This window comes from Chiroxiphia lanceolata, chromosome 1, assembly GCF_009829145.1.
Source record: "Chiroxiphia lanceolata isolate bChiLan1 chromosome 1, bChiLan1.pri, whole genome shotgun sequence".
NCBI lineage: Eukaryota > Metazoa > Chordata > Aves > Passeriformes > Pipridae > Chiroxiphia > Chiroxiphia lanceolata.
Window position 1 is genome coordinate 85,278,834 of NC_045637.1, and position 25,463 is coordinate 85,304,296.

Here is a 25,463-nt window from a genome sequence, read left to right on the forward strand (position 1 = left end):
ATAAAGTAAATTAACCAGGAGCTGTGTTGTTATTCAAGACAATTAACTACTTGGTTCTCTTAGAATATCCTGTAATGTGCATGGCTGGAGCATGTTTCCACTCTTGCCATTCCAAATCAATCACACACCATCCCAATATGCCAGTGGGCTTCAAATAGGCCCCAAAATACTGTTATTCCACATGTTGTCCTAGGCATTCACTAAACATATCTGTCACAACACACTAGAAATAAGAAGTCTGACTAGAGGCTATGGCCCAGAAGATCACCTTCCAAAGAGCCCATTTGCCCATGTTCAACAGCAAACAAGCAACAAGAAAAAAGTGAATCTTCCACACATCCCTTTTGCCCATGTACAGTAGCAAACAAACAATGCTTGTTGGCTTGGGAGGATAGCAGTTGTGCTATCCTGTGGCCAAAAGGAATAGCATAAAATTTTGTAGCCATCGTGGTACTCTGACTATGTGTCAGAAAGCATTGCCTAAGACAACAACATTTGAATGCAGGCTACTGTAAAAGCATTTGCTCTCAGCAAAATTCCACCTATAATTACAACTCACTCCACTTCACCAAAATGTATTCTATGTGGAACTACATCTCCACTCAACAAAGTATACCTGCCTCTTGTTCACTGTATGGAAACAGAGAAGTTATTGTTAGGACGGAATAGTCAACATAGCAAGGCTTCAGGAGGAGAAGCACTTGCATGAGGAGGTATAAAATATAGTTTTTAAAAAAAAATGAAAATTTGGAAGGTGACCATTATCAACATGAAGGCTGAGACTCTTCTGAGGAGCAACAAAGGCCATTCCTCCTCCACTTAAGTGATGCCTGGCCATCAAAGACCCATCAGGGTGGGTAAGTATGTTAATTCTTAGCCTTGTAGCATTGTAATCCTATCTCTCTGCTGTGTGTTTTCCACAATAAGTAATAACTGGGAATTTCTAAACAGTGCATACCCAGCCTGAAGGGTCACTACACGTAAGAGCAGAAGTTTACCCAAAAGGTGGCAAGTGTTCCATACCAAACCCAATGAAAGGTCTTCCCACTTCAATTTTTGTGCATCTCCTCAGCCCTTTGCTGCAGGGCTCTGCGAAGCAATACCCCTAAGGCTCTCTGAGGAACTACAGCACAGTGACTGTCATTTGATGAGAGGTGCAAAGGGTCAAACAGACTGGTTTTGGTACCAAACTACTCCCAGTGCCAGCTTTTCTTAAAGAGTATACCTTCCAGTATAAGACTTGGAATACAGATGAAAAATGTGAAAGAGAAGGAAAGAAACCCTTTCATGGGTGTAACACTCTTCAGAGCTCATCTACTGAAAGCAACACATGGAGCTGTTTTGTTTGTGCCTCCCTGCACTATTTTCATGATAACCAGCACCTGGCTCTCAAGTCAGGCTAACTCTTACAGAATCAGAGAATCGTTCAGGCTTCAAGTAACCACTTGAGATCATCTGGTCCCATCCCCTATGCAAAGAGAGTAAGCTAGTGAAGGTTGCACAGGACCATATCCAGTTGGATTTTGAATATCTGTCTCCACCAATGGAGACTACACAAACTCTCCAGGCAACCTGTGCCAGTGTTTGATCATCCTCACAGTAAAAAAAGTGTTTATTTATGTTCAGATTGAATTTCACGTTTTCAGTCTGTGCCCATTGCCTCTTGTCCTCTCACTTGGCACCTCTGAGGAGGGCCTGGTTCCTTCTTTTTTTGTTGCCTCCTGTAAGGTATTGGCCAATTTCCCAATAACTATTTACAAGAAGACTTGGATTTGTTCTGCATCATCAAGATTTGTAACTTCAGGTCCACAAACTCCTCCTTGAAAAGTCACGGTACTTCGAAAACTAAACAAAGAAGTACCTACATGAAACTGATAAAACCAGCCTCAATATGTAGATGTTGTGAGCATGGACTGCTTGTCACTTAGTGATTCCACGCCTGTCAAAACATGCTTTCAGTTTATCCTTCAATGAAGGATGGAGCTTTTGTGTCCCAGTGCAAATCAGCTTCATAAAATAATCCCTGGCACCTCTGTGATAGATGAATTTCATGACAAGCAGAAATGGTAGACACAGCACACAAAAATAAAACCAAGAAAATTTACAATGGTTGGTGTACTGTTAGTATTCAAGACAAGGACATATAAAACTCTACTGCTTTCAAACTTCAAAGCAAATACACTCATACCTTTAAAGGTTTTATTTTGCCATCAATAACAGGCACAAGAAATCCCCTTTTTACATGTTAGTTATTGTCCAGTCCTTTACAGTTCTATTACAGCAGATGTGATACTTAGTTTCATTTCTCTTCCTAGGGGACATAACGGAATAGGATTTTCTGCAGAGTAAAAATCCATACTTGGACTTAGTCTAACACTGATTTTAAATTCTGCTGCTTTTTACTGGGTGTACCTGTAAGAGAATTGATCTTCAACAGACGCCCCAAAGGCTACTCAGAGTGGACCATTTACAGAGTACAGGTATGGGAATATGGCAAATCAAACAGGCAGAAAGATACAACCTCACTGCTGAGCAAGATGGGGATGAAAGACAGCTTCAAAACAGACCAAAATTACTTCACCGTATGCCAGAGGAAAGCGACCAGTTTTATCAAAAGACTTTTTTATGACCGTTTGTAAGAGGTCAATCCACTTGAGGTCAACAGGTCAGGTGTTGTGATGCTGTAAAACCTTGTTTCTATCATTCTGGCTGTATCAATTAACTAATTTATCTCACTGTTTTAATCTGGCACAGCAAAACCAAGAGTAGTTATTCTTCAGCTAATGTGCTCCCCTTTGTAACTCCAATTACTAAAAAGGATCTTGCAGCAACTGGTACATACCACAAAGAGTGTCTACACAATTCGGGTACGCTTTCTTCATTTTCCTGTATTTTTGGCCAATCTTTCCAGCTTATAGTACCACTAACTGCTTGGGTTTTTTTCTTCTCCTATTACTCTATCTAAAAAATAAACAACAGCAGCTTAAGATACATAGCAGAACATTTCTTAGGCTCATAACTAAATATACTAGTGTCTAATATATTTCTGAAGCAAGAAATTAAGAGTATATTCCTGGCATGAAAGCTGTACACACTTAAAACCAAAATATAGGAAGAAAAAGAGGTACATATATCCCTCTTGAAACCTTGTGCGGTATACGTACCAGTCAGATTTCAAGTGAATAGAAGCACTAACATATAATTCTTATTCAAAATATGGACTGTACACTTTACATAGATGCTTTTTCCATATAGCTTGACAGCATAGTAATTGGTTTACTTTGCATTTGTCATACTAGTGGGCAGAGGCCATTACTAACCCTAAATGTAGCAGAAAAGACATATAATGATCACAAATGAAATTTATCAACACAACTTAGTGTAAGTCACACAAACTAGGATGAGAATTACACCAATTTAAAGTAAAACATTTGTGCACATGTAAGTCTTTTATATTTCACCTTTGCTGATATCCAGTTTTACACATCCTCCTGTTTTTGCTCTCTACTGCTAGACATCAGTTTCTGTAAAAGTCATTACAAGCAGAACTTTCAAGCAGTTTTGCAGTTTTTGGGGGATGATTCAAAATCCCTCAATCCATCAGACAGGAATAATGAGCTCAGTACAGTGTAGGGCCTGTAGGTATCTAAAGCACCTTCACCTCCTTTGCGAGGAGCAGCGGTCTCTTAAAACAACATCCACCATTTCAAATGAGCCCAGTGTTCACTCTCATTTCATCACTTATTTTAGGCGACTGTGTAAATATCTTCCAAGCTTCCTTTGTGATCTGCTTTCTGTAACAGAAGAGCAAAAATACAAAATATCCCTGTACCAAGTAAGGGCTTTATTTGACCTGAGTGCCACAAGAATTCAAATGCTTTCCCTCTCAAATCTAACCACAGGATGAATGACACCAACAGTCTATTTCAATATTCCCTTTTAGCAATAGCTTTGAGATCAGTTTCTATTTATTTCCCCAGTTTGTTGAGTAAAAAGAAAAGGAAGCCCTAAAGTTATTTCAACATATCTTGTGCCAACACAGGGTGGTTGATATACTTTCTGCAATTCCTACACTTTTTGTAGGCCAAACACCAAGGCTGTGGAGGACATCTGTGGGGAAAAGGCATACTGGCCTTCACGTTCCAGGATATACATCCACGAACAGTGGCCTTGAATTCAGGAGGTCTCCCCCTCTTTCTGAGTTCTGAAAGCAGATGATAAGAGAGGAGAACTAGGAATAAATGAGGGAACGTGCACATTAATGCAAGAAGAGGATGTAGATAAGAAAATGGAGGTGCAAACATTTCTTCATTTCCAAAAGTACTCGTTGCCCCACAGACTGTCACGGATCCTGACTGAAGACAGATCTTAACCCTTCTCTCTCTCAGGATTTCAGGTAGTGTAAATATTTATATCAAAATAACTAGCTCTTATTTGGAAGTCTTAAAAATTCATGTCAAATTCTTTGGAATGGAGCAGTTAAAAGATGGCATAGAAGTTATGCAGAGGAAGGGAGTGCTTATTATTTAGTACAAAGTGTAGCCCTTAGGGAAACCCTGTGCCAAGGCACAATGGACAGAACGCAAATCGAGGTTGGGCAAAACCTACATAGCCTGGGAGGACAGAAAGTTTCCTCACCTGTAGCAAGGGTGCTTTAATCACCAGGCTACTGGTCAGTTTAGATCAGAGGACTGAGAACAAACTCCAGAAGAGAACACGCTCCTACTGATGATGGAATTGAACACACAAGACAACATGACTCTCTAGAACAGTGTTTTGGATGCCCAGCACTGGGTATATTAGTTCAAGCCTCTAATTTATTACTTTCAAATAACTACTGGATCGAGCATCCAGACCTTTCCTTTGCCAGAAGACCAAAGTTAGGAGACTTTGGAGACTAGTTAGGAGACCAGGGAACCTCACAGAAATACACACATGTTCTCTCTCTCAAGCCTGAGAAATATTTGATTGCTCCCCAGACACTCTCTGGGAACAGGAGAAGGAGATGTCAGTTTGAAATCCTTCACATAAAAATATTCAGCTCAGCCCTGTCCCCTGGATATGCTCTGAGAGCATCAGCATCTCCAGGAACAGCAGTAAGATATCACATAAGATCCTAAAAATACTTAAGCATGAGACAGGCTGCACGGCATTCACCTCTGAAGAATGCTTCAAAGCTGTTGCAGCTTTGAAAACAAAACTTGAGGATCCCAGAGGTTCCAGGCATCTCTGACACTTTGTGGTAGTTCTCTTTAAGGACTGCAGTTTTTGATTTAATCACACAAATTGTAGGCGAAGATAGATTTAAATGTCCAGTTACCGTCGTTGATCCAATGTTTAACCTTTCACCTGATGCCATCTTGCACTGACTTCACTATATGTTTCTAGTCATTATGCTGGTGAAGACAGTGGAAATTTCTGAGTTTATCTTAACATTTATCAAAGTATTAGATTGATCTAAAATATGCTAATAAGAAGCACAGGTTCGTTCTGGATCCATTACAGAAAATTAGTTTAATCCTGGGGTTGTGGTTATGTGTTTGCTTTGGTTTTGTCCTATAAAAACATACTTAGAAAAGAAGCAGAACAAGAATGGGAAACCTGCAGATTCTCATAAACCACCAGGAAAACAGAGAAAATTTGTTGTTGGTTACAACAGGAGCTATTTGGGGTTCTATGTAAGCTGCAAGACTTGAAAAACAGCAATTAACAAATCCAGCTACAGATTCCAAATGTGGGTTTACCTACACCAAGAATATATAAAAATCTACATATCTCTAGTAGCCATTAGAATACATATAGTGAATCACATTAATTCAACATGCTTTTTTCAGCGGAAAATAATAGCACAGGAAGTTTAAATAAACAGAAAAAAGCCCAAAGCAGCACAGTGAGAAACTATTTTGTTTCACTCTCTCAGAATCGAAGAATAGCTCTATGAAAATTAAGCAAAGAGTGAATGGGGTTTTGAAACAAGTCTGGACTGTGAAAACATTTCTCGCTAAAATTGTACTTAACTGACAAAGAATAAATAAAAAAGCTGAGGACACTGAAAGTGATGTGGAAGGAAGAAATAATGCAGGTCTTAGAAAGAGACCTATTAGCTGACTGTACTTGGCATCTGTGCAGTATTTTACCCATTACAGGGACACCCTCAGACTGTATTTGAGAGGGAGCAGGCAATCCCCCAATAACAGCTTTGTATTCTTTGACAGACATGAAGAAGTAGTCATCACCTCTCTCTGACACTCAATTGTCTCAGGTGTATCAATGGAGTCTCTCTCAGTGTCAACCAACAGCTTCACTCTGGACCTTTACAAAAAGCTGAACGAAAATTCCAAAGGACGAAACATTTTCTTTTCTCCTTGGAGTATTGCAACTGCTCTTGCTATGGTCCACCTGGGTGCAAAAGGTGACACCGCAACCCAGACGGCTGAGGTAAGTTCTGAAATTACCAATGTGGTTCCTACATAAATTGCATTGTTATTCTACCTATGGGGAACAGAAAGGAACAATATGGGAGAACAGTGACCTGCCATAATGTGGTACAGGAAATAGCCCCAGTTACATGGTCAGCACTGGAAATCACTATTCTTCCACTTTATTTCCAAGATCTTCCTGCTCTGCACTACCTCTGCATTTAGCTTGTGTTTACAGTTCCCAGAGCACAGCAAGTGATCTGCCAAAGAGAAGTTATTGATATTAGAGATTACTGCTGGTCTTGTTTGAAACATTACACTCCACTTTAATTGCCCTCTGAACAGAATAATCCACCTAATACAGAGCTTAAATAGTAATGAAGAGACAACTTTATTAAAATAAAATAATATGGAGCTAAGATATGCTAGAGAAAAGAAATCTGAAGATAATATCACTGCTTCCAGACATCAGCGGGTTCTGGCAGCAGTATATCTGCTTCCTCATACTGCATGCAGAAGTTAGAAAGCTCTCCTGATCGCATTTTTGGCTGCACAGGAGTGGCATAAATACCTTTGTTTGTGACATAGTGTGTATGTATGGCCAGTCTTCGCGAACGAAGATTTGGGAAAGGTCTTTACCCTTCGAGCCTGCGCAGTGAATTTTTTTAGGTGAGACACAGTGTGCGCTGAGCTGAGCCCACCCTTTAATCCTAAGGTTCATCTGCTGGGGCCGAGCAAGCTTGGACAGTGGTAGTGAGGTCCCAGGACATAGGTTTGTTTAGAGTGACCTTCTCTTGGATGGCCTTACAGGGCTGACGAGCTCCATCTGCCCGGGGGAGTTTCCCTGACCGGGAAATAGTAAGTCTATAAAAACGGTAATCCTACCATGAATAATGGAGACATATGAGTATTAAAAATATCATACAATCATAGAATATGCTCAGTTGGAAGGGACACATCAGGATTAAGTCCAACTCTTGGCCCTGCACAGGACACCCCAAGAATCACACTATGTGCCTGAGTGCATTGTCCAGACACTTCTTGAACTCAGACAAGCTTGTGACCACTTCCCTGGGGAGCCTATTCCAGTGCCCAACCACCCTCTAGGTGAAAAACTTTTTGCTGATATCCAATCTAAACCTCCCCTGACTCAGCTTGATGCTGTTTCCTTGAGTCCTGTCACTGGTCACCAGAACAAAGAGGTCAGCACCTGCCCCTCTGGTTCCCTTTGTGAGGATGTTGAAGACCACAATGAGGTCTCCCCTCAGTCTCCTCCAGGCTGAAAAGACCAAGTGACCTCAGCCACTCCTCATACTACTTCCCCTCCAGACCCTTCACCATCTTTGTTGCCCTCCTTTAGACACTCTCTAATAGCTTAATGTCTTTCTTATATTGTGGTGCCTAAAACTGCACACAATATTCAAGGTGAGGCCACACCAGTGCAGAGCAAAGCAGGACAATCCCCTCCCTCAGCTGGCTGGTGATGCTTTGCCTGATGCCCCCCAGGGCATGGTGTGCTCTCCTGGCTGATGGGGCACTGCTGACTCATATTCAACTTGCTATCAACCAGGACCTCCAGGTCCCTTTCCACAGGACTTCCCTCCAGACTCTCATTCCCTTGTCTATACACACAAACAGGGTTGCCCTGTCCCAGGTACAGAATCTGGCACTTGCCCTCATTAAACTTCATATCACTGGTGATTGTCCATCTCTATTATTGTCAAGGTCTCTCTGCAAGGCCTCTCTGCCCTAGAGGGAGTTGATGGCTCCTCCCAGTTTGTCATCAGCAAATTTACTTAGTATTCCTTCAAGTTCTGCATCCAAGCCGTTAATGAAGATGTTGAAGAGAACTGGGCTGAGGATGAAGCCCTGCAGAACCCCACTAGTGACTGGATGCCAGCCTGATGTTACCCCATTCACTATAACTCTTTGTAACTGACCTGTGAGCCAATAGCTCATCCATTGTGTAACATGTTTATCCAGTGTATGCTGGACGTTTTGTCCAGAAGGATCCTGTGAGAGACAGTGTGCCCTCTTTTGCAGAACTTTTCAATATTTGTACTCTTTTAGGTTATACTCATTTACTTAAAAACATTAAATGCAGAGTTTTACATTTGTGTCATGTTAGTAAGACTCTGAAGTGTGCTATGCTTTTTGTTGTAGACTAACTATCATTACATGTGGCTGGTGAATTACCATAGAAAACTAAAATATTTACAACCCTTGAGCATATTTATCTCCGGCAAACAAGCTGTCTTTATGAACATTTATCATCATCACACGTTCTTCATTTTAACCAGACTGCAAGAGAAGGAGGTTCATCTGAGACAAGGCCTTCTCCAGGGAGACCAAAGAAGAGAAAGATGGTATTTTTTACAACAAAAGACTTAAAGATAAAAATCTCTGAGAATGGAATAGTCCAATGCAGCTACTGCTTTTGCCTTCTAACATCTGCTTGTTTTCAGTCTCTTATCTAGTCTCACTTCATTAAGAACTTTATATAGAAAAAGTGAACAAGTAGGTAATATTACTGTAAAACTCATGAACTCAGGTCTTCAAAATCAGAACTCAGACACTAACAGCATTTTGATTAGCCCTAAAACTGTCTTACTTGGTTTTAGCTGGGCTGTTGAAATACCAAGAAAACAATTGTCCTAATATGCTTTGGACAATTCTATCTCTTATCAGCTTCAGGTTGTTTTTTTTTTCTCTGTAGTGTTAGCGAAAAACAACTACTGCACTCACACCTCACTCCAGCCCTACCCAGTAAAGACCCTTCCACCTTTCTTACGCATGGACACATCAGGTAGACAAAATTTCCCTTTAAGGTAATGCATGTTGACTCACCCTTGCTCATCAGCTCCCCAAAGACTTGCCACCAGGACAAACTGCCCAGATCTTTTTCATCAAAGAAACTCCCTAAACACTGAAAAACTTGTAAACTTGAACAAGCCTTTTTTTTTTTTTTTCAGCATAGAAACTAAAAGAAAGCTCAAAGAAATTAAATTAGACAAACTGGAAACAAAAGGGGGTAGGAGGTTATATCATTCTCTCCCTAGATGGTGCAGGGTGATTCTCCAAGATGAATCATTACATTCACATTCATTTTAGCAACTCACTGACTTCATAAGTTGTGGCAAAGTCTGTCTAATCTTGTCTTTCAGATATTTCACTCTATTACCTCTTCATTCTGTTCCCATCCCACGGCAAAACTCAGGCTCTGCTATCCTGTGTCCTCTGGATACCAAATTCTTTCCTAGGTGTCCTTCCTAGCAGCATGAGTGAGAAAAGATCAGAGCAAGGAATGTCACCTCACCAATCTTATGACAAGTCACCATGAGTCAGTGGCAGAGACTCTCAATGTCTCGTGTCCAGGGCATGGTATATGACACGGGGGAGGAGACCCAGGCAGCTCATGGGGAACAGCTGACTGGTAGCAACTTATTCCTCCATTAGCAAAGCAACAGCTGGCAACAGCTGGCAAGAAAGCTCATGCTCCCTAAAACCATCAACAATGACATCCAGGACAAGCTATCTCCAAAATCCAAACAGCAACAGCAGAAATCATGTGAAACAGGGATAATTTGAATAGTTGCTAAGTCCATGGTCTGACACCAGTGTCTATCACAATAGAACACCTCCTCAAAAACTGCAGGCTGCATTGATGGGTCCTTGCGAATCTAAAAGGTCTTGTGAAACTAAAAATTAGGCCTGACAATGACAAAAATGAGGAGATTCAACTTCCTGGAAGCACAGTCAGCTGATGTCCCCAAAGGCCTACACTGCACTGCAGAAACAGATCATTGCCCTACAGACAGAAAACAATGTATCCAGTTATATGCAGTGCTGCTAACATACAACATACACAACAAAGTGTTTGATTCCCTGAAACTCATTTTTAATCAAAAAAACCCGAACAATTTAAATAAACCTAGCAAGTGCAACAGCAAAAAAAATACTTCATACTAACTGGTATCTCTTTCCAAGGATCTTGAGCATGAGTGAGCTGAAAACATCCACTCTGGCTTCAAAAAGCTCCCGTCATCAACAAAAGGAGAAGCATCTACTTGCTGAATGAAGAGTGCTAACCCGCTGTATGAGGAAAAGACCTACCCATTACTACCTGTGAGTTGAACATCTTTACTTGAGAATATGTGGACATTAAGAGGGATTATCAATAGAAATGATAAAAAAATTCCAAATGATAGCACTGAGGTTTTAGTGAGAATATGAAGACAGCCATACATGGCTATCCTTGGAGAGACAAGAGGTCCGTTTTTTTCCAGCAGTGGGCAACAGTTTAGGAAGCGTGTGAGAAAAAGGCATGTTGGGTAATGATGCTTTTCCAGAATCTGTTGTGGTCACCAAGTGATCTGCAGCTCAGGGACTTTGTGAACCAGAAGGCATGTCTACTTAATAGACTTTGATGAACTGTTGTTTTGAGATTTTGCAGACTTGTCTTTTGAATGTACTTCAGCCCTCAGCACCAGGATTTCCACAGCTGAACTACACACTGTAGGAAGTGCCTGTGCCTTCTGAGCTTGCTGCCTGTTGGCATCGTTACTGGTTAGTTTATCTTCTAAAGGATGCTTCTCCACATCTCTGGTCACCCTCATCCCCTGTCCTGTGTCTTTTATACTCTAGCATTCCTGAGACTGGGGAAGTCACAGCTGCATTGAGAACTCAGACAGGGGGCACACCAGAGTGCTATATGATGTCATGCTAGAAGCCTCTCTTTTGTTGCCTACTCCTTTCTTTCTAACTCTAAAATTTTTATTTGCCTTTTTGTCACTATGGGACAGATTTTTTTTCATGTAACTGTCTATTATAGCTTCAAGACCTCATTCGTAAAGAGTAATAATCTCTTTCTATACCTTACACTTCACCGGATCAATTATGAATATGTTAATATATATATATTTTAATGTAATAATTTAGCTTTTGATTTTATAGAAAAATACTTTAGCACATATACCCCTGTGGTACTCCAGTAGTAACAACCCTTCACTGTGAACATTATTTCCTCCTACGCTTGTTTTCCAGTCTTTCAAACATGACCTATCTCTGCAGTCCCACAGATGCTCACCCTTTGGTGAGAAGTCTTATGAAATGCCTTTTGGTAATCCAAAAGACTGTAATGGCTCAATCTTATTACCCATATGCTTCCTGACACCTCCAGAAAAGTCCAACAGATTTTGATTTAGGATTTTCTATTACAAAATGCTGTTGACACTCCTCTGATAAGTCACGTTAATTCATACACCCACTACACCTATTCTTATTCATTTGCCCCATACTGACTCATGAGCTTGTAATTACCTGTGTCTTTGAAATCTTTTTAAAACTGACATTGTATTAATCATCTTCCAGTTCCTTGGAAGGTGGTTTTAAATGAGATTACTGTTCTTTGATCTTGGAGTGTGTTTGGTTTCCTGAGTAATTAGCAATTTGTCCTTCTGAATGTGTATTGTTCATTTTCTCCATAATCTCATGTACTTAGGCTTTACAGAGAATCTAGGGAATTTCCTACTGGGAATCTCCATTAGTTGTTTCACACCAGACAGCAATGCAAACATTCTGCTTTTCTGCCTTGACTTTATTCAACCAGAACTTCCCCTTTATACCTGATCCCCTATTGTCCTCACAAACTTTTGGCAGGTTCCTCACCTCTGAAGCAAACTAAAAGCCTTTTTTCAACTTTATATGAGACTATTCTTCCACCTAGTACTGAACACTATGTCACAAAGCTGGGAAAAAAGTATTTAAATGATGTAAAAATGTCATTTTGAGAAATTTAAAAAAAAAGATGAAGAATGTTTGTTTCATGGGTATTTCAAAATTACAAATGTGCACCTTTGATTTCAAACACAAAAAATTTGAAGTTACAGTTTCCTTGCGACTGAAGTTTGATCAGTCCATACTTAATATTTAGTATAGAATGTATCAGACCTTAAGATAAGGGTTATCTCATCTAGAACAAATTTTATTTTCTTAAATTATGTATTAGCTGATTGTCTAATTTGTCAAAGTTACTATTTCTAACATTTTTATAAGTCAAATTTAACTAAATAAGCATACATTTTCAAATCCTATCTTTCAGAAGTTCTTACAGCTCATTCCAAGCTATTACAATGCCAAGCCACAAGCTGTAAACTTTAAGACAGCTGCAGAACAAGTCAGAGCACAGATCAGTTCATGGGTTGAAAATAAAACTGAGAGTATCACTCTGATGGCTTTTTTTCTTGACTCATTTTCAAATTATTTGTATTTCCAGATTTATTGCTCTTGCAGTCAAGGCTCCACAAAAGATGGAAACTCAGAGGAGGGAGGTGATGAGCAAAGTATGGTTAAATAGCTTGAAGAATGCCTATCTCCAAACCTAACTTCTGCTCCTTACAACGTCCTTCCTTTGATTTTTTATGTTGTAGCCTCTTTGAATTATTGCTGTTCAGAGGGATGCATGGCAGATACTGTCTAGTCCTCAATTAGTGAGGGTTTTACTTCTGTATTCTTCAGCTGCTTGCAACCAATTTCAGAGAACATTCATGCTATACCACTTGACCCACTTTCCAATGCTGTTTACTACCAAAGCTCCAATATTAAAAAAATTAATCACAGAATCATAGATTGGTTTAGCTTGGAAGGGACCATAAAGACCATCTAATTCCAATCCCTCTGCCGTGGGCAGGGACACCTCCCACTAGACCACTAGTTGTTCAAAGCCCCATCCAACCTGGCTTTGAATACTTCCAGGGATGGTCTTGTTTTAACACAACTTCTCCAGGTAAAAGATACAGAGATACTTAAAACCCCATTTTTACCATATGTACATCATAGAAATGTACAACTAAAAAAACCCCTCCCAAATGCAAACATTTTTGCAACAGAGTTAGGCACAGAGAAGTCACAATTAAACTTGGCAAGTTACACAGTCACATTCAAATAACAGTCCTGTTTGTTTGATTTTGAAGGGAAAATACAGAGTCTGCTGCCTGCAGGATCTCTCCATTCTCGCACTGTGTTGGTCTTAGTAAATGCCATTTATTTCAAAGGAAAGTGAGAAAAGAAATTTCTGGAGAAAAATACTTCTGAGATGCCCTTCAGATTAAACAAGGTAAATTCCTTGTCTATATGCCTGTTGTCATATGTCAGTATGACTATTACTGAAGACTAAATATTTAACCTGTATTTCATATGCCACTGCAACACTTCTTACAGCTGAGCATGTGGTATAAACTCAGTGAGAACAGCAACTCTGAAAATAAGTCAGCATTATCTTATTTACATATATCCATGAGAACAGGATTTTTAATCAATACGTCCTCAGTATCAAAACACTTGAGAACAGTTAAAGTTAAGAAAAGTAAGCTAAGTAAGCTAAGTAAGTTAAGTAGCTTAAGGACATGATGAAATATCTCTAAGTACCATGTCTGGATTTTCAAATGGGACCAAGTTACTTTTCACAAGTTGTAAGCATTGCTTACACACTCTCTTCTGCTCTTGGGACCCTGAGCTCAAGGGATCTGATCCAGCTGCTCTCTCCACACACATCCTGGGTGTTGTGTGAGACTTCACAGGGAATTTTCACAGGAGTTTGTCATTTTAGCTGAGTATGGGAGTATGACCTATTCAGTATTAACTGAGGGGACATTATTGAGCTAACAGTATTTAAACTATCATGCACTGACAATTCCCAGTAGCTGACTGCATGCATTTTTTGGACTGTGTCAAAAGCAAGCAAAATTATTTGTCAATGGAAGCAAGCATTTCTTTGACATGGATTAAGAGTGCAAATACCTTTTGTATGCCAGGCAAAGTGAAGCAATTGTGCTGACAATGTGACTGTGTACCCGAAACCTACTGCACTACATGTGCAGTTTTAGGATCCATCATGGCAGATGGCTGCAGTGGGTCACCTTGGCTGGCCACCAGGTGTCCATCAAGACTCTCTATCACTCCCCCTACTCAACAAGGCAGGGGGAGAAAAATAGGATGAAAACATCATGGGTCAGGAAAAGGAGAGGGAGATCACTTACCGATTACCCTTATGATCAAAACAGGCTCAACTTAGACAAATGAATTTAATTTATTGCCAATTAATCAGAGCAGGTTAATGAGAAATAAAGTCAAATATATAGCATCTTCCCCCAACTCCTCCCTTCCTAACAGGATCAACTTCACTCCTGATTCTTCCAGCTGTGCCCCAAAGCAGTGCAGGCAGACTGGGAATGGGGGTTACAGTTAGCTCATCACGTGTTGTCTCTGCCGCTCCCTCCTCCTCACACATTTTCCTTGCCCAAGTGTGGAGTCCCACTCGTGGGATACAGCCCTTCACGTCCAATGTGGATCCTTCCCATAGTCTGCAGTTTTTCAAGAACTGCTCCAGTATGGGTCCTTTCCCTGGGGTGCAGTCCTTAGGAATGGGCTGCTCCAGCATGGGTCCACTGCAGGGTCACAGGTGATGCCAGAAAATCTGCTCCTTCACGGGCTCCTCTCCCCAGTGCCACAGTCCTGTCAGGAGTCTGCTCTAGCATGGCTTCTCCATGGGTTGCAGCTTTCTTCAGGGCACATCCACCTGTTCCAGCATGGGGTCATCTACAGGCTGCAGGGTGGATATTAGTACCACCATGGTCTTCACCATGGGCTGCAGGGGAATCTCAGCTCCAGCACCTGGAGTGCCTCCTCCCCCTCCTTCCTCACTGACCCTGGTGTCTGCAGAGTTGTTCTTCTCACATTTTCTCACTTGGCTCTCCCAGTTGCTTTTGTCCAGCAGTTTTTGCCCATTCTTAAATGCGTTACCCCAGAGGCACTACCAACGTCCCTGACTGGCTCAGATTTGGACAGTAGCAGGTCTGCCTTGGAGCCATATTTTTATTTGTACGTCAGTTCCCATGCATTCTTATTCTTATTTATTTATTACTACTAAGAGAAAAGTTATACACACACAGCAAGCACCTATTATTATGAGTCACACATTGCAAAAAAGCAATATTTTTCACACCAGAGAAAAAATAATAAACCACTCTCAGGGTTCAGGCCTACACCTCACCACCTTTAAGAAAATAAACAGGAGTATAAGTCACTCGGCACTTTGCAGGATCATGCCCTGTGAATATGGTGCACATTCCATCGGTGCTCACTGCTGGTAGCTCGGATTTGTTTTACATGTTCTTGATGAGCATTAAGACACTGGTCTGTGCATGTCTTGTCTCTGTCCTTCACATTCCAACTATTTTCTTCCCCAACTCACTGCAGGTGGAAAGAGAGCTGACCTATGAGAAATTGGCTGAATGGACCAAATCAGGCAATATGATGAAAGCTGAAATGGATTTGCACCTGCCTAAGTTGAAGCTGGAAGAGAATTATGACCTTAAATCCCCTTTGAGCAACATGGGGATACAAAATGCTTTTGACCCAGTTCAGGCTGATTTCACAGGGATGTCAGTGAAGAAGGATCTCTTCATCTCACAGGCAATTCACAAAGATTTTGTGAAGAAGGTACTGAGGCAGTAGCTGCCACAGGTGTCTTGGTGATGAGATCAAAAGCACCAACAATGACTTTTAAAGCTGACCACCCTTTTATCTTCTTCATCAGACACACCAAATCCCAAACCATCCTCTTCTTCGGCAGACTCTGCTCACCCTAGTCAGTTACTCCTTGCCTTGCAGAGCAGGTAATGCTTGCTAGCATAGAAGCAAATACCAAACCTTGAACTCTTTATGCAACCCGGGGGGAGCAGAACTTGAACTCTCTCTATCAGGCCAAACACTCTGGGGCCTGAGGCACAGCTCCTCTTCCCTCCTACCCTAAAGAGGCAATCAGTGCAGTGCCAAGGGGAGTGCAGATGCTTTGCATCCAGCAAGCAATCCTGATTCTCATTCAGATCAGGCCATCATGGGTAGTTCTGTCCTCACCACTATTAGCTATGGCATTTCTATCCCTCCCCCTCTCAGCAGTGTGTACAGACGTATTTTAGCAAAGTCCATCCCTTCACCCTCATGACAGGGCCCCTGATCCCCGGTCCTAGCCTGCAGCAATTAGACCCAACTCGTTTTCTAACACTTAATCCTTCCAGCCCTTTAGGTTCTTGTGTTACAGCTGGAAGTAAACCCTGCCAACTCTCACCCTTGCTTTCCTTCCACGTCCCAGCTCTAAGTCTTCATCAGCTCCCAATTAGCCTAACGTCACTGCACAGATTCCTTTTAATAAAACAAAATAAAATAAATAAAATAAAATAAAAAACCCCACACCTCTATAAGGGCTATTTGCCCCACTCAGACCTCAGAAATGCGAGGAAGGGTTAAGCCTGTACGGTCTCTGGCTACAGCAATAGCTGACTTTTGCTCAGAACCACCCCTGCTTCACAAATAAATAACAATAATAATAATTAACCATTCACGGACTGGGGGTGTTTTCTGTACGCTCTGCCACGAGAGGGAGGCAGAGATGGAAAATCACTGGCTGCAAAGGCTCGGAGCGGGGCGGCTCTCAGGGTAGGCGGCCGCGCGCTACGGCCGCGCGCTACGGCCGCCATCTTGTCGGGAGGGGCTACGGCACCTCGCTGTTCGCGCGGCCAAGGGCGGAGTGTCGCTGCCGCCGGCTGTAGCCGAGGAGGGGCCGCGCTCCGCTCCCTCTGCTCGGCTCTGCCTCCGGGAAAAGGGAGCGCGGAGGCCGGACGGGGTGAGTGCGGCGGCTCCGTTGTCCTGAAGGTTTTCTGCGGGAAGCTTGCGCTTGTGTTTGTTGGTTTTAGGTTTTTTGTTTTCCTATTTTTTTTTCCCCTTTCCCCTTCCCCCTCCCCCTTTTTTTCCTTAAAAAACCCCCCAAAAAACAACAAAAATACAAACAAGTAGCGCTGTATGGTATTGCTTTCCTTGTGGTTTTCTTTTTTCTTTTTCGGGACGTTCCCTACACACCGCTGCTTCTTGCCAGCTGGAGCCGCGGCGGAGCGCCGGGAGCGCTTCTTGTGTGTGGCAGCGACGGGGGCACCGCGGCGATGCCGCTGAAACATCCGCCCTGCGGTGCCAAGCCCAGGGCGGGGGCGGAGGGAAGACTCTTCGCCCTAGGGAGTGCCAAACCCTAGGCCTCTTGTGCCTCAGTTTGCTAGATCACTGTCAGGCTCCTCCCTGCCGCTCCCCACTCCTGCTGAGGCACAGGGGCCAAGAGCTGGCGGGGTTGGGCTGTGTCCTCCCATGCATCCCCCCGCCTGCCCCTGGACAGGGGAAGAGCCCTTACCAGGAACTGTCAGCGGTCTTACCCTGCAGGTGTTTTAACATCGCTCCCAACTCTCCAAATCCTAAAATGAAGCCCTGTTTCTCAAGGAAGCTTGCTTTGGTTCAGAGGGTGGGAAGAAGGGGCGTCCGTACCGCAGACGCAGTTTTCTCTGTGTTTGAAATAGTCGGCTTGTGGCTCTTCTGAGGCAGCTGACAGAAGGTGGGGAAGGTCCCTGTACACTGGACGGTGATCCACGTCACAGTCTTCGTGGGAAATATCTCTTGGGCTGCAGGCTGGAGAAGAGCTGCACACTGCTCTGACTGGGTTCCCCCATGGCCCCGCACTGCAGCGTGTACTGTCTAACCTAGATACAGCTTTTTGGTCCATAAAGACTGTTCTAAAGCATAGGTGTTGATTGCTGAGACAAATGCTTCAAATTCATACTGGTAGGAACACACAGGGTCCAGGCATGCAGAAACGAGCATCAGCACGAGTGCCTTACTGCTGACCTGCAGAGCCTATGGGGAGACCAGAGTGAGGAATGAGTTGCTGTCAGCAAACCTTCTGATCACCGAGGGTTTTGCCACAAACAGTTTACAATTGATTGACAAATATGTACTTATCTCATAAGTTTCTTAAAGTGCAGTCACTGTGTGTTGTCTCCAAAACTGCTCTGATAGGAGGGATGTCAGTAGTTGCGTTGGTATAACTAAGCTGCAGAGAAAGCATAGTTAACTGCACAGATATAACTCCTAGTCGTGTGTCCCAGCTATTGCAATATTACTTATAATTTGGTTAAATGCGCTGTTTTTGAAGCAGGCAAATAGTGTGAGTTGCATCCTTTTGTCTGTAAATTCTTGCTTGTCATGGAAGCCCTGCAGAAACTTTCTAGGAAATAACTGCTTGCTGCTGTCGCTATTCCTGTGTGCTTTGACCTGGAGGTCAAAAAAATTTATTGCTAGCAATCTGCAGGTATTGGGATATTAGGAACGTTCTGGTTTTCACTGTAACTAACATGAACACTATGTGTCTCCTACTTAGGCTATAAAGTACTTAAGTTACATGTTTCAGACACAATTGGAGGATTCTTTCCATCTAAGCTTGCTTGGGTTTTTTGTTTGGTTGACATTTTTTTCAGTTATGGGAGAAGAGAAACAGGAGAAAATTGCTACTGCTTATAGTGAAGGTCCTAGCAAGAAATTTTCTTGGGTGGAAAACCGTGCATGCAGAAACTTGCACTTTTCTCTTAGTTATCTGAGATAATGAATCAGTAGTATGAATAAGGTGTTGGTTTTGTATTTTTTGGCAACTTATAAACAGTAGGCCCTGCCTTAAGGAAAGAACAAAACACGGAGACATTTACTACCAGCTGCTATCTTATGATTCATGATACTTATCTGTGGTTAACTCAGTGTTCTAGTATTTGTTGCTCTTTTTATAGGTGTGTGGTTTAATCTTAAGTTAACTACCTACAGAGATGAGGATGACAAGCACCAAGTTTTTTATTGTGTGTGTTTCCGTGTTGTAGGCAATAAAATGGAACTGAAATGGACTTTGATTTTTTCTTTATACTACAGTAGGAAATTGCTGTAATCTGTCATGCTGATGAAATTAGGGTTTTTTTCTTTCCTTTTTTATCTTGTAGGACAAGTCATTCTGCTGACTTCTCCCAGCCCAGCTGTTTAAAACACAGTGTGCACACGTAGGAGTAAGCTGAAGGTACAGCTCAAGATCTGTAGACTTAGAGAAGGTAAGAGTTTGTAGTTCGGCGGTTCTGATGTCTAACTTTTTGGTCTGGTGTTTGTATAAAGGCAAATTATTTTCTTTGTGAGGTCAAGAGAGCTTTCTTTCAGTGAGTTCTGAACAGAGTCCTGTTGTGCCTGATCATCTCAAAAGGTGTAATAATACGTAGGTATGGGATTGAAATAGAAAAGCAGACAGTAAATCCCTAAAATAAGTCAAGAGAGTTGTATGGGGTTTAAGGTGCTTGTGCCACCAAATCAGTTTTCCCTTCAGGGGATAGTTTTCTAGCCTAATGCTGATATTTGCTGGCTAGTTTATGCTGGTAATTGTGAAAGAGAGAAACAGGTTTTTTGTGTTCAAATAAATTTGATCCATTCTTGTTCTGTGTTTTCCCTGCCAGGTTTGAAACCATGGAAAGCCTGTGTGCAGCAAATACCACTTTTGCCCTGGACCTCTTAAGAAAGCTGTGTGAGAAGAAAAGTGGTCAGAATCTATTCTTTTCCCCTTTTAGTATTTCTTCTGCTTTGTCTATGATTTTGCTGGGTTCAAAAGGTAACACGGAAGCCCAGATAACAAAGGTAGGTGAAAATAAACTTAGTGGATTGAATGTGATGGGAGCGTATGAGCAAGAGACATGTCTTATCGTCTGCGATGTGTACTTCTTCCTAGCTAGGGTTGTCACTCTGCTCTATGAGAACAGAACTCTTCCTTGTGGGGTGTGTGCGCAAGCAGAACATGTTTTCATTAGGGGGAGCTTCTTTCAGTATGAAGTTATGAGAGTTTTATTGGGTTTGGGGGTTTTGTTGTGTATGGGGGTTTTTTGATTTTTTTTTTGAGACAGATCTTTCCATATGTAATTAAAAAGTACCTGGTTTCTTTTTTGGATTTTTTTTGTTGGTTTCATGAATCTCTAGCTATGTGTAATATTGCCTTCTGCTTTCTTGTTTGCTCTTATTGTCAGATGATATATATTTTCAAATCATATTTTTGCCATATTGGAATTATTCAGAGTCCATCTGGACAGAGTCCTGGGCTGCTGGCTATAGATTTTCCAGGTTGGCAGGGAGTCATACTCTGATCTCCAGAGATCCCTTGCCACCTCAGCCATTCTGTGATCCTCCAGTGCTTGACCTGAGGGAGGAAAACTCAATACTACTGACTCCTCTGCTCCTTAATTAATTACTTGTGCAACCACTGAAGATGTTGTCTCTGTGCAGGTGCTTTCTCTGAACAAAGCTGAGGATGCTCACAATGGGTATCAATCCCTTCTCTCTGAAATTAACGATCCAAACACCAAATACATCCTGAGAACTGCAAACCGGCTTTATGGGGAAAAGACGTTTGAGTTTCTCTCAGTAAGTAACCATTAAATGTGTGGCATTTCTTAGTATAATGTACTTGCTACCTGTTTCATTTGGAGGTCAAGGCAAGCTTTGGGCTCTGCTTTCCAAATTTTGTGAGCTGAGGACTAGCAATGCAATAGATGATGCCAGAGCCTGGTATCTGAATTTGGTGGAGAATCCTCTTTCAGATACCCTGAATGTTGCAAAATAGGGTAAAATCTGTCAGTCTCTCCATTGTCTGAGTTTTCTGATCCATTTATATTTTTGGCTGTGGGACAAATGGATGATGTATCTCTTAGCAGAAGTCTTATAAACAAATCATATTTTATCTCACTGAAGCATAAAGCAAAACCAACAAAAACCACCAGCCACTTCATTTGTCAGTGAAGTTACATAGAGGTTTGTTGCACAGTAAATAAGCCATTTGACCTGAAACCATACAGGGGGACAATTCCTAGTTCAAATAGTTTGTATAAATCTTATAAGTGTCAGCCAGAACTTTAACTGTTCTATGTGAAGCTGGGGGAGGAAAGTAGGCAGATTTTCTTGGTGTGTTTAAGAATCATCCGTGTCCGAATGAGAGTCAAATCTCTTGCTGCAAATCTGTTGAGCATGTCCCTGTTAGTCCTTTCTAGAGTCGAGTCAGAAATCCTACCACGCTGGACTGGAAGCGACTGACTTCATGAACGCTTGGGAGGATTCCAGAAAACAAATCAATGGCTGGGTAGAGGAAAGGACTGAAGGTGAGTGCTTTGCAAAGGGCCCTGTTGTATTTCCTGGTGGCCATGGCTTGGGTAAAGAGCTATTTCAGGATATAAGGTTGTGAATTAAAACAACCCAACTGTTGAGCTCCTGCTCTGTGTGGTACATAATTCTTTTCTCTCTTGTGTCTTAATTGCAGAGTCGATAGTCTACTGGATAATAATTAGATATGTGTCCAACTCTTAACTGTTGTTTGTCTGTATCATAAAGGTAAAATTCAGAACCTGTTGGCAGAGGGGGTTCTTGATTCCCTGACCAGACTTGTGTTGGTGAATGCCATCTATTTCAAAGGCAAGTGGGAAAAGCAGTTCAACAAAGAGAGAACCGCAGAAAGGCCATTTCACATTAACAAGGTATGATGTGCTGAAATGATGGGAATATGCTGTTAATCTGAAATGAACACATAGCATTCTGAAGAAAAAACATTCAAGCAGGGTGACCTTGGTTAGGCTTTATGAAATTCCTTATGCCCCCTCCCTTTCCTATGGATGCTATCTTTGTTGAGTTTCTGTAAAGTTTCACGTAATTACTAGGAAGTTTAGTATAACAAGTATTTCTTTCATTCTCCTTTTTTTCCTTTAACCCTTCTTTGTTTGAGAAAGTTACCCCTCTGTTATACTGTCGTGCTTTTAGAAGCAGATCAGGGCTAGTGAGGAAGGCTTGGCTACTGTCATGAACAGGCCATGGCTGTTCCTCAGGATCCCCTGCACCTCTGAGTTGGCCTCCGGTGTCAGGAACAAGAACTGCTAACATGCCTTCCTTAACTCACCTGCTTCAAAGAATCATTATGCAAAACAGAAGCCCTCCTGGCTGACTTGGAAGTGTCCCTCCCCCAGTGGTGAAATATATCCAAGAATGTTTGAAATGGTTAATACCACTTTTTCAACAGGGAATGTTACTGCTCACCCTCTACTACCTACTGCAACAATGAGACTGAAAAGGAGGAAAATAATGATTGAAACAATAGTAGCTGTTGGTCCATGTGGAAATGGAATGAGATAGCAGAAAATGAAAATCTCTGCCCTCCTTACTATGCTTATGACTTGTAAGAATTCAAAATAATACTCTCACTTCCTTGGTATTTTTAGTATAATTTTAAAATATTTTAATTCTTCTTTTTTGTAGGACTTGGAACCACATGGACTAAAAATGAAAGGACATATATTGAAATTACTTTTATTCATTTAGAGCGAGGAACAGAGCCCCTGCTTCTTAGCAGCTCTGTTCAGGGCTTGTCACTAGTTCTTCAGGGAGGAAAAGGGCAAGGACACATATTTGCCATATTTCCTTAGAGGAATCTTCACAGAGATTTCTAACTTTGTAATTAAGAATTAAATCTCAGTGAATCTTAGTGATGTACAGAAGACAGTGCTGTGTCTGTACTCTGTGGTGTGTGATTAGTTCTCTTTGGTCAAATTCTCGAAAACCCTGAATAACTGGCTGCCTGCTCTGTATTTTGAGAGCAGCACAGTAGCTCAGCACTAACTGATGACATCTCTTAACTTCTAGAAGGAGACCAAGCCTGTGCAGATGATGTTCAAGAAGGATAGATTTAACATGACCTATATTGGAGACTTCCAGACCAAAATCCTTGAGCTGCCCTATGTCGGTAATGAACTGAGCATGATCATCCTGCTCCCTGATGCAATCCAGGATGGATCAACGGGCTTGGAAAGAGTAAGTTGTTGAGCTGAATGCAAGGACAGCCTGTATCCTTCCTGGGAAGAAAGTCTGGTCTAGCACATAGACCTCAGTTTGGTTCCAGAGCTGTTCTGTCACCGATGCTCAATGCCAGCTGAAATGTCCAACAGTTCCCTGCCCCCAAAGTGACTAGGCCACGTGGTGTCACTGCTGCTCAAGCTGGGTGCTGCCTCCTTAGCCAGAGGCTCTGGAAGAAGATCTGACCCTCCTCAGGAGCAGAGGTCAGCTGTGGTTATGGTGAAGGCGTGGTATGGTGAGCATCCTAAGTGGAGAGGGGGAATTTGGGGGGTCTCTTAGGAAGTCCTGTGGCTTCTGCTGTAGATCTTCTGTTCTGAGCAGCTGGCAGATGGTCTATGGCACAGCACCTGGAAATAGGCTCACAGGAGAGGGTAGGATGTCTTCTGTTGGAGATGGGATACAAGTTTGGAGTATTTTGTGATCTGGACAAGTTTATTAATAGGGTTTTCTGTCACTGATGGTGAAGGGCCTTATGAGCAGACTTTTTCCTTCCCTGTCGTCCTGAAGGAGGAACCATTGGTTAAGAGACAGAAGAACTGAGTTCAGTTTCTTTGGGACTTGGCCAGCAGCTCCTGTGCCATTGCTTCCCATATGTAAAAATGTAAAAAAACCCCAACAATCCTAACATGTTCTGTAAAAGTAAACATTACAGGGAAGGGATTAATCCCTATTGTCCCTACCAAAAAAGCATATGGGAATGATCTTGGCTGGGGCCGTAGTCTGTAGTAAGAAGTATAACTTGCACTTTTGGCTTGAGACACACTAAACCACTGTGAAAAAGATGCATGTTCTGTGCTATGTAAACAAACCCAGTAATCACTTCTTTTGCTTGTGTAACACTGATTTGCTTCTGACTGTAACTAAATAAATTTGGGGTTTTTCTTTAGCTGGAAAGAGAACTTACGTATGAGAAGCTGATAGATTGGATCAATCCTGAAATGATGGACTCTACAGAGGTGAGGGTGTCTTTACCCAGATTTAAGCTGGAAGAAAATTATGATCTGAAACCCATTTTGAGCTGCATGGGAATGCCTGATGCATTTGACTTGGGGAAGGCAGACTTCTCAGGAATGTCATCTGGCAATGAGCTGGTGCTCTCTGAAGTGGTTCACAAGTCCTTTGTGGAAGTCAACGAAGAAGGCACTGAAGCAGCTGCTGCCACAGCAGCAATAATGATGATGCGCTGTGCAATGATCGTTCCGGATTTCACTGCTGATCATCCCTTCCTCTTCTTCATCCGGCACAACAAATCTTCCAGCATTTTGTTCTGTGGCAGGTTTTGCTCTCCCTGAAGAGGAGTTGTCTTGGCAGGATAGGGGCCATTACAGAATAAAGAATTCTCTAGAATAGGGTGACTCCTTTTGCACTAATTGTTTTTTTGAGCTGTGCCAGAACCCTCTTCTGTGGTCTTGATCTGGGGCTTGGCAAGAATAACAGAGCTGCTTAGAGCTCCACAGCAAGCCCTGTGTAAAACACCTCTCTCCCTATGCACCTGTGTGGAGGTTCTTGCTGACAGAAGTAACATCCTACTTGCTCAGCAAAGGCTTCTCCTGTCCTTGACTTGACTTTTAGTGTCCATGAGGCCGAGTCGGGCACTGACAGCCCGTGAGAGAGCAGAAGTTACTTTTGCTTCTGACAAGGCTGGAGCACCTTTTTAGCTGCACTCCCCTTTCTTCTTCCAGTCTCATCCCTTTAGTGCCTTGATCCATTCCCTAGAGCTGAAAGGAGTCTTTGGCAGCCTGTTCCAGGTGTTGCTGAGCACCCTGCCTAGATGGGTTTTTTTGTCTACTAACTGGACAAGGACTTGGGCAGGAATGGAATGAAAGTATGTTTTTGTCCCAGGTGTCCTTAGGGGGTGTTTGTGGGGTGAGAACCTTTGTTTCATCACCACAGGACTCCTGGGTTTACCTTTCTCCTGGTTCTAGTCCTTTAACAAAGAATGTAACAAAAGAGCATATGGTGCCTATGCAATATTTGCATGACAAAGCTTTAACGTTTTTGCTATGGTTATATATTTATCCTATTCATAGTTTCTTAAACATCATAGCTGAACTGTATAATGCCAAAGACACAGCTGAAAGACCTTTCTTAACACAGGGCTGTGTTTGTGTTTTGGAGTTCCTGTTCCTGAAATAATAAAAAAAGCCACGAGCGCTGTGGGACTCTGTTCCTTTTTTTCTACCCTAACTTATACATCCATTTTTAACTCTGTCATAGGAAGAGAACGATTGTGGACAGAGCAGCCCTGGGTTCTGTGTGGCTGCC

General features: G+C 42.1%; 1 protein-coding gene and 1 pseudogene across 3 annotated transcripts; both read left to right on the forward strand.

Annotated features, from left to right (window-relative positions):
* Nucleotides 1-4,386: 4,386 nt before the first annotated feature.
* On the forward strand, nucleotides 4,387-16,168 carry LOC116780240 (annotated as a pseudogene).
* An 805-nt stretch (nucleotides 16,169-16,973) lies between these two features.
* LOC116780206 (serpin B6-like) lies at nucleotides 16,974-25,353 on the forward strand. Of its 3 annotated transcripts, none has more exons than XM_032674811.1 (8): nucleotides 16,974-17,100; nucleotides 19,277-19,382; nucleotides 19,777-19,952; nucleotides 20,592-20,729; nucleotides 21,343-21,460; nucleotides 21,690-21,832; nucleotides 22,989-23,156; nucleotides 24,086-25,353. In XM_032674811.1, the coding sequence occupies exons 3-8, from the start codon at nucleotides 19,785-19,787 to the stop codon at nucleotides 24,488-24,490; spliced, it is 1,140 nt and encodes a 379-aa protein (XP_032530702.1). In that variant the 5' UTR covers nucleotides 16,974-17,100; nucleotides 19,277-19,382; nucleotides 19,777-19,784; the 3' UTR covers nucleotides 24,491-25,353. The 3 variants fall into 3 exon arrangements, with proteins under 3 accessions (XP_032530702.1, XP_032530707.1, XP_032530715.1); XM_032674816.1 differs by having other exon boundaries at nucleotides 19,277-19,351; XM_032674824.1 differs by lacking the exons at nucleotides 16,974-17,100; nucleotides 19,277-19,382; nucleotides 19,777-19,952 and having other exon boundaries at nucleotides 20,621-20,729; nucleotides 21,353-21,460; nucleotides 24,086-24,509.
* The last annotated feature ends 110 nt before the right edge of the window (nucleotides 25,354-25,463 follow it).

Bases quoted from the DNA above. Each gene is read 5' to 3' on its own strand.
- LOC116780206 (XM_032674811.1), top strand. From the start codon at position 19,785: ATGGAAAGCCTGTGTGCAGCAAATACCACTTTTGCCCTGGACCTCTTA. The intron at 21,461-21,689 runs GTGAGTGCTTTG...TGTATCATAAAG, and splicing joins GGTAGAGGAAAGGACTGAAG to GTAAAATTCAGAACCTGTTG. The intron at 23,157-24,085 runs GTAAGTTGTTGA...GTTTTTCTTTAG, and splicing joins GATCAACGGGCTTGGAAAGA to CTGGAAAGAGAACTTACGTA.